The sequence below is a fragment of the Pseudorasbora parva genome, chromosome 12 (genome assembly GCF_024679245.1).
Source record: "Pseudorasbora parva isolate DD20220531a chromosome 12, ASM2467924v1, whole genome shotgun sequence".
Taxonomy (NCBI): domain Eukaryota; kingdom Metazoa; phylum Chordata; class Actinopteri; order Cypriniformes; family Gobionidae; genus Pseudorasbora; species Pseudorasbora parva.
In genome coordinates this window covers 46,587,371-46,596,868 of record NC_090183.1, presented here as the reverse complement: position 1 = coordinate 46,596,868, position 9,498 = coordinate 46,587,371, and the positions used below count along the sequence as shown (strand labels likewise).

Here is a 9,498-nt window from a genome sequence, read left to right as displayed (position 1 = left end):
TAAGAGGCCAACCCCTGAAAAACAACCCCACCCCATAATCCCCCCTCCACCAAACTTTACACTTGGCACAATGCAGTCAGGCGAGTCCCGTTCTCCTGGCGACGGCCAAACCCAGACTCGGCCATGGAAACCCATTCCATGAAGCTCTCTCCGCTGTTCTTGAGCTCATCTGAAGGCCACAGAAGTCTGGAGGTCTGGAGCTGTTGACTCTGCTGAAAGTTGGAGACTTCTGCGCACTGTGACCCTCAGCATGCGCTGACCCCGCTCTGGGATTTAACACTTCGTGGCTGAGTTGCTGTTGTTCCCAATGGCTTCCACTTTGTTCTAATCCCACTCACAGTTGAGCGTGGAATATTTAGTAGTGAGGAAATGTCAGGAATGGCCTTATTGCACAGGTGTCAGCCTATCACGGCCCCACGCTTGAGTTCACTGAGCTCCTGAGAGCGACCCATTCTTTCACTAATGTGTGTAGAAGCGTCTGCAGGCCGAGAGCTGGAGTTATACACCTGTGGCCATGAAGAGATCCAACACCTGAACGCAGGGATCTGGAGGGGCGGCCCAATACTTTTAGCAATATAGTGTATATTTACATGATGCTGCACACTCATTCACAATTAGCATAATCCCATCCATGAATTATACCAATGTTAATTGCATGCTGTGGAATCAGACAAATTTCCCCTGCTGGACAATAAAACTTAATGCACTACAAAAATGCTTTTCTTACTCAGTATTTTTGTCTTGTTTCTAATATCTAAACATTCTTACATTAAGAAATATTCACTAGACAAGTAAAAAATGATGGTCTTGTTTTGGGAAAAAATAACTCTAAATGAAGAGAGTTTTTGCTTAAAATAAGATAAATAATCTGCCAATGGGGTGAGAAAAATAATTTTGTTTTCTGTTTGAATTAAGATTATTTTTCTCACCCCATTGGGTGTGAGAAACTCTTTTAGACAATTTTGACTTGTCTAGTAAATGTTTCTTAATGTAAGAATTGTTAGATGTTTGGACTAGAAACAAGACAAAAATACTGAGGAAGAAAAGCATTTTTGCAGTGTACAAATTGTCAGATCAGCTCCAATGCACTACTCAGAGTTTCTTGAGATGTAAACCTGATAATGTAGTCTAAGCGTGCAGCTCACTGGGTTTAGGATCAGAGCTCATGTGTCAGTTTCTACCATCATTATATTAGCAACACAGAACATCTAAAGACAAACCCTCAGTGTTCTGAACTACCATCACACATTTATAAACTCAGCCAACAGCACTAATGATCTGTGGGCGGCTGCTAAAACTCAATCCTCCTACATAAGAACGAAGCCAAAGACGCCATTCTCCGCCGCGCTCGCGTCATGCCAGAATTACTGCACGAGATCAAAACTCAACACATCCTGTGAGCAGCAATCAGCTTACTTCATATCTGTAGCTCATCTTCCGAATTATCGTTAAAGGGATAGTTCACCCAAAAATTAAAATTCTGTCATCATTTACTCTCCTCATGTTGTTCCTAACCTGTGTGAGTTTCTTTATTCTGCTGAACACAAAAGAAAATATTGTGATGAATGTTTGTAACGACACTGCAAAAAATGCTCTTCTTACTCAGTATTTTTGTCTTGTTTCTAGTCGAAATATCTACAAATTCTTACATTAAGAAACATTTACTAGACAAATACAAATTATTGTCTTGTTTTGGGAAAAAATAACTCAAAATGAAGAGAGTTTTTGCTTAAAATAAGATTAATAATCTGCCAATGGGGTGAGAAAAATAATCTTAATTCAAACAGAAAACAAGATTATTTTTCTCACCCCATTGGCAGATTATTGATCTTATTTTAAGCAAAAACTCGAGTTATTTTTTTCCGCAAAACAAGACAATTACTTTTACTTGTCCAGTAAATACTTCTCGTTTTAAGAATTTTTAGATGTTTGGACTCGAAACAAGACAAAAATACTGAGTAAGAAAATATTTTTTTGCAGTGAAAGCGGAGAATTCACTACCATAGTAGGGTAAAAAGCTATAGTAGTCAATAGTTGCTCTATCTGCTTTTTTAGAAAGAAACTCATACAGGTTTGGAACAACATGAGGGCGAATTTAATTTAACCTTTATTTAACCAGTTACTTCAGAACAAGTTCTTATTTTCAACAACAGCCTGGCAGGAGAATTAGATCTCCTGAAAGACATACAAACATATTCAACAGTAGATCCATATAAAACATTCATGTAAAACATTTACAATCTGTAATAAAAACAATCCTTAAAGGGTTAGTTCAGCCAGAAATGAAATGTCTGTCATTAACTCCTCTCCCTAATGTCGCTCCACACCCGTAAGACCTCCGTTCATCTTCACACACAGTTTAAGATATTTTATATTTAGTCCGAGAGCGTATGCAAGTGTATGCACACTATACTGTCCATGTCCAGAAAGGGAATAAAAACATCATCACAGTAGTCCATATGAGACATCAGTGGGTTAATTAGAGTCTCTTGAAGCATCCAAAATACATTTGGGTCCAAAAATAACAAAAACTACGACTTTATTCAGCATTGGCTTCTCTTCCGCGTTTGTGTTCAATCCTCAAATAAAGATTCAAACGGTTATGAGTCAGTGAATTGATTCATGATTCAGATCGCGTGTCAAACTGCTGAAATCACGAGACACTGGCGATCCGAATCATGAATCGATTGTGTGTGAAGATGAACGGAGGTCTTACGGGTGTGGAGCGAGGAGTTAATGACAGACATTTCATTTTTGGGTGAACTATCCCTTTAAAAAGGAGATATCAATAGGTACCTTTAACTACATTTTACTGCCAAAACTGCTGCCATTTTGTTTTTTTGACAGATCAGTACAAAAAGTATGACAAACTAAATTTAGCAAGAAAAATATTCTGAGTCTTGTCCTACCCAGTGTCTCACTGTTACTGGAACACAAGATGACAATGCTGAAGAAAGCGATTTTCGTAACCACAGCACACAGTACAGAATAAATGGGAGTTATTTTGACATGACACAAACGTAGCTTCATACGAACGCGTCACATGACCTAAAGATCGCTACACACTCAGGCTGGCGGGGTAGATAAAGGGTTAGTTCACCCAACAATGAAAATGATTTCATTAATGACTCGCCCTCATGTGGTTGGACACCCGTCAGACCGTCGTTCATCTTCAGAACACAAATGAAGATATTTTAGTGTAAAGCTGAGAAAGGCTTCAGATAGGCCTCCATTGGCATTCAGTCCATTCCCACTCACAAGACCCATAAAGGCCCTAAACACATCGACACACAGCCCATCTCACTACAGCGGCTGGACAGTCATTTTACAACGAGACGAGAATAGTTATTGTGCGTAAAAAAATCTAAATAACGACTTTATCCGCCGAGTTATTGCCGTGAACTCGACGCACGCGTGAGATGAGAATATGACGCAGCTCCGCCGTTCATGACCCAGAAGAGGAGGAGCGTTATGTGTGTGTGTGTGTGTGTGTGTGTGTGTGTGTGTGTGTGTGTGTGTGTGTGTGTGTGTGTGTGTGTGTGTGTGTGTGTGTGTGTGTGTGTGTGTGTGTGAGAGAAAGTCATTATTTTGATTTTTTACCCACAATAACTATTCTCGTCTCGTTGTAAAGTGATTGTGCAGCCGCTGTAGTGAGATGGGCTGTGTGTCGATGTGTTTAGGGCCTTTATGGGTCTTGTGAGTGGGAATGGACTGAATGCCAATGGAGGCCTATCTGAAGCCTTTCTCAGCTTTACACTAAAATATCTTCATTTGTGTTCTGAAGATGAACGAAGGTCTGACGGGTGTCCAACCACATGAGGGCGAGTCATTCATGACATCATTTACATTTTTGGGTGAACTAACCCTTTAAATCTGGTTTTGCCCATGAGTTCCAGAACATGTTACGCTACTCCATGTGTCCAGTGTAATGCCCTGAAGAAGAAACGACACTCTATAGCTGAGAGTTTTGGCTGGAAATGGATCATTCGAGAGAAATTACGATCAAACATCGTCCTGGAGCAAAGCATGCATTTCATCTGTTCTTACGGCAGGTGGAGCCTATATTCTGTCTGCACATTTTGGCATCAATGGGTGACTCCTCCCTCTTTATTTCCTCATTTGTCGCTTCAATCCAGGGGTTGAATGCATGTAAGCACGCCCCATCTTTATTCTGGATTGCTAAACTCCCCGTGCTGTTGCACTTTTTGGCCAGCGGCGGCGCTAGCGAGTCAGATGGATGCAGAGAAGTCAGAGAGAAGCTACTCAGGCTATCCGACATCTGTTCGGGATTATCCGACCGAACTCCCGTGTCCTCATCAAAGGGCTCTATGGAGTCCTTTTGGATCCAGTTTGGGTTTTTGCTGTCACTGCATTTGCTCAGATTTCTCTGCCGCCCCCTGGTGGCCTGGAGGCTGAGCGCAGGTCTCCGTGTGAGCTCATTGGTTCTGCAGATCAAGGGCAGAGTCGGATCTTCCGGCGGGGACACGGCCTCTTCCGGTGTGGTCTGCAGGCTGCCCACAGAACTGCCTGTAGTCAGTGAGGAGTTACTGTGGGACGTCTGTGGAAAGAAACAACATCAGAGTCAGTGGAAAGAGAAACAAACCACCATCACAGAAAAGAGATAAGCAGGTTAATGTGGACGTGCTGATGTCAAACTGGTGGGTTTTACTCAACCTTCGGAAAGCCAAGTGTGCATCAGTCCACCTGGATATCAGGTTTACAAGTAAATAAGTTATACAGTAAACCTGAACGTTCAAATTAATTAAATAGATTAAGTAGTGCATACTCAAAGTTTTAGAAAAAGTTCTACTAGCTTAATTATTTCAAGTTGATGTAACGGTCTTCCTTTTGAGTAATTTTAGCTAATATTTTTTGATTAAAGGAACTTTTTGTGAATAAGTAAGCATAACTTAAAAACATAAGTTAAACATAACGTAATAGAATTAAGTAATTACATGCTAAGAATGAAATACATAAACTTAAGATTTCAAGTTGTATGAACTCAAAATCATAAATAGTTCAAATGGCTCACTCTGGTCTTGCTTTGATGTGATTGGCCATTCAAGGAGTTCTGTCTGGCAACAAGAGAATTAATTCACTGATTGGAGGACATTTACAGAAGGCGGTCCTTTTCGCAGCGTCTATTGGTGATTCAAATTAAGATGGAGACGTTTTCATTGTGTGCTTAAATTCGGTAAGTAAAAATTTGTACGTTTCTAAACCTAACAATAATATGCTAACTAACTTATAACTAACCGGACTGACTTTATCTCTGTTTTAATGAAAATAATAGTTTTGTTGGAAGTCACCATGATGGAGATCAGTGTTTGCTGTAGTCGGGCTCTTGACCCTTGACTGTGTAATATTAATAGTTCTCTGGCTGCTTTGTTTTAGCGAGACACTTTTGCCGCAATGCATGTTGGGACCCATGGGGAAGTTTTGATTGGTAGTACCCAGCATGGTGAAACAATGACAACACAAACCAATACACATTGAGTTTTGTTAACATAAAATGGTGTGGATGTGTACTTAATCTCCTGATCAAAACACAGGCGAGTAAGACGCATAAACAAGCAAACGTATGTAATCATATGCATATGCAATGACGTGTTCATCATCATTAAACATCACATAAATCAAAACGTCCTAATGTTAGTGAATGAGATGTGGACCCAGGACTGAAGCATTAGAGGTCGATCTCCTCATCTGTGTTTGATCATCTCTGAGTCTGATCTGGAGTCAGTCTATCACAAACACCTGATTTTCTCAGCTTTTTGTTCAAAATGTTGCTTTTTTTATTAAACTTACCCATATCTAAGTGTTGATAAAAAAGGAATGCATGAAGCTAGAATAAAACGTTTCTTTATTTTAAAGAAAAGGGTCAGCTCTTTTTTTTTGATGTATTGCATGCTCAGATATTCATAAAACAAAATATATTTTTATCTCTCCAGCCACTGGCGCTCCTGCCACACACACACACACACACACACACATACACACACACGGATGAGAAATAAGTCTATTTTTCTTATTTAGTTTTTCTTTGCACTATTTTAGAGATGTGTTTGTGTGTGAGTGTGTGTGTGTGTGGGCATGTTTTTGTGACATATGAGGACACAAATGTGTGTAATGCCATGGGTATGACACAGGTATTACAGGAGAGGGTGAAATATGAGGACATTACCCATGGCCCCACTTTACAAAAGGCTTATAAATCACACAGGAGGAGTTTTTATGAGAAAGTAAAAATGCAGAATGTTTCCTGTGATGGGTAGGTTTAGGGGCAGTGTGTGTGTGTGTGTGTGTGTGTGTGTGTGTGTGTGTGTGTGTGTGTGTGTGTGTGTGTGTGTGTGTGTGTGTGTGTGTGTGTGTGTGTGTGTGTGTGTGTGTGTGTGTGTGTGTGATGGGTAGGTTTAAGGGCAGCGTAAGGGGATAGAAAATACGGTTTGTACAGTATAAAAACCATTACGCCTATGGAATCTCCCCATATGTCAAAAAAACAAGCGTGTGTGTGTGTGTGTGTGTGTGTCGTGTCTTACCTGTGAGCACATGACCCTGCTGTTGGCCCCTGGGGACCTCAGAGAAGCCCATGAGGCTGTAGATGCATGTCTGGAGCCCGGCTGAGCCGCTCCGGAGCCCTGGGGAATCGCAGCGGTGGTGGGGTGGAAGAACTCCGCTGGCAGATGAAAGAGAGGTGAAGATATCCGGCTGTCTCCTGCACTTACATCTGCCTCACACACACACACACACACACACACAATCCATCAGCTGAACACAACAGGTGTTTCAGTTCAACTAGCTGTGCATGATGAACTTATTTCATTTTCAAAATGAGAGTAGTTGTGCAAAAAAAGATTGATGTTGGCCTGAGAAAGTTTTTTGTTATTGTTATAACTTTAAATGCCATGAGGTCTCGACAAACAGATTGCAAGGTGATGCTAGAGTGTTACGGGTGGTTGCTAAGGTGTTGCTATGGAGATGATAGGGCACTGAGTGGTTGCAAGGGTGTTTGGTCTGGTTGACGTTAACATAAAACAACCCAGTTGTGTCTAAGGTTGTTCTGTGTTGCTGTTAGAAGTTTGCAATGTGGTTGCTGGGAGGTTGCTAGGGTGTTCTGAGCATTTTGCAAGGCGTTGATATGTGGTTGCTATGGTATTGTAGCTGGTTGCAAGACGCTTACTAGGGTATAGACATTGGTACAGTGTCCTGGTTGATTGCTAGAGTGACCTGGATGTTTGGGAAAGCATTCCTGGTGGTTGCCTGGTTATTCTGGGTGGTTGCTATGGAGTTACTAGGATGTTTTAAGTGGTTGCTAGGGTGTTGCTATGGGGTTACTAGGATGTTATGGGTCGTTTCTAGGGCTTTTTTTGCTATGAAGATGATAGGGCACACGGTGTGGTTGCAAGGGTGTTTGGTCTAGTTTCAAGAAATTAACTAGGTTGTTGTGTCTTGCTGTTAGAAGTTTGCGTTGTGGTTGCTGGGGTATTGCTAGGGTGTTCTGACCATTTTCCAAGGTGTTGCTATGCGCTTTCTATAGTATTGTGGCTGGTTGCAAGACATGTACTAGGTTATTGACATTGCTAGGGCACTTTGAGTGGTTGCAAGGGTGATCTGGATGGTTGAGAAAGTGGTCCTGGTAGTTGCCTGGTTGCTATGGAGTTGCTATGGTGTTTTAGGTGGTTGCTGGGGTGTTGCTATGGAGATTGCAGTGCGTTCAGGGTGGTTGCAAGGGTGTTATGTCTGATTGCAAGATGTTAACTAGGGTGTCCTGTGTTGCTGTTATAAGTTTGCTGTATGGTTTCCGGGGTGTTGCTAGGGTATTCGGATAATTTCCCATGGTGTTGCTATGAATTTTCTATAGTGTTGTAGGTGGTTTCAAGGTGCTTACTAGGAAATTGACATTGCAAGGGTGATCTGGATGGTTGAGAAAGTGTTTCTTGTGGTTGATTGGTAATTCTGGGTGGTTACTATGGAGTTGCTAGGGTGTTTTGGGTGGTTTCTATGGTGTTGCTATGGTGATTATAGGTTACTCTGATTGGTTGCAAGGGTGTTTATTCTGGTTGCAAGATGTTAATTAGGTTGTTGTGTCTTGCTGTTAGAAGCTTGCAATATGGTTGCTGAGGTGTTGCTAGAGTGTTCTTTGGATGGTTGCTAGGGTGTTCAGGAAAAAAACAGATGTATTAATACATAACACAAGATGCGTCTTAACTCGACACAGCCTCTTAAAGCATAAGAACACATCTGATAATGGCGCTCCAGAGCTGCTCTGTATTCAGAACACACAGTATTCTGACCTCTGTGAGCTGGAGACCGGAGCTGATGAACCGTCTCACGCAGCACTTCCTGTTTGCTTACAACCTCTTCTGTGCTTAAGTCACCGCTGCCCTGCTCCTCCTGCACACACACACACACGTCTTTGGTTGCGACGAACCCAAATGAGCTTCACACATCCACTTGAGAGTCCACATGCACTTATCAGTTCATTAAAGATGATAGTTCACCCCAAAATGAGCCTGTGATGTTTATCTGTTAACCCCCAGAGCATCACAGGTGTGCCTCATCAGACTGATCCGTGCATCTACGTAACTATATCTATGATCGCGCCGGTATTTTGACCTCACTCACTGGAAGTAAAGGCGCTGGGATATTAATATGGATTCGTATGTCTGTGTGTTTTTTACTCTCATAGAAATACACCCCATTGACATGCATTATACGAGCAACGGCTGAGTTAAACATCTTCATTTGTGTTCTCCTGAAGAAACACACACACCTACATCATGAAGTCAGCAGATAAACATCAGGATCATTCATGGTGAACTATCCCTTTAAGCGTGCCAATATTGATTAAACACTGTGACAATTCAGGGCAGGATCACTGTCCCACAGCGCTGTGAGCTGGAGTGTATTTTACACACACACACACACACACACCTTACGGTCTCTGTCCAGCAGCTGGTACACACTGCGGTCGTCCAGGCTGATGTCATCAGGCTGCGTCGGTGATGAAGATTTATCTGACAGCTGCTCCGACATCAGAGACGTTTGCTCGACCTCCGCCAACCGGATCTACAAAACACACACACACACACACGTTGGTTTATATGGTTAACAGGGACTCTCCATTGGCGTAACGGTTTTTATACTGTACAAACCGTATTTTCTGTCCCCTTACACTGCCCCTAAACCTACCCATCACACACACACACACACACACACACACACACACACACACACACACACACACACACACAGCCCCTAAACCTACCCATCACAGAAAACATTCTGCATTTTTACTTAGTATGTTTTTAAAGCTATTTGAAATGTCCTCATAAACCACATAAACAGGCTCGCTCACACACACACACACACTCACACACGTTAACTAGGTTGCTCCGTCTTGCTGTTAGAAGTTTGCAATGTGGTTGCTAAGGTGTTGCTAGGGTGTTCTGGACATTTTACAAGGCGTTGCTATGCAGTTGATATGGTATTGTGGCT

General features: G+C 42.0%; 1 protein-coding gene across 1 annotated transcript in view; it reads right to left on the bottom strand.

The window, feature by feature from the left end:
- Positions 1 to 3,878: 3,878 nt before the first annotated feature.
- LOC137093389 (voltage-dependent T-type calcium channel subunit alpha-1I-like) overlaps positions 3,879 to 9,498 on the bottom strand; it is a 100,816-nt gene continuing 95,196 nt past the window's right edge. Inside the window, 4 exon segments of the mRNA XM_067458201.1 lie at positions 3,879 to 4,558; positions 6,540 to 6,727; positions 8,295 to 8,394; positions 8,935 to 9,069. Of these exon segments, the coding sequence (XP_067314302.1) occupies positions 4,034 to 4,558; positions 6,540 to 6,727; positions 8,295 to 8,394; positions 8,935 to 9,069 (948 nt within the window). The 3' untranslated portion in view covers positions 3,879 to 4,033.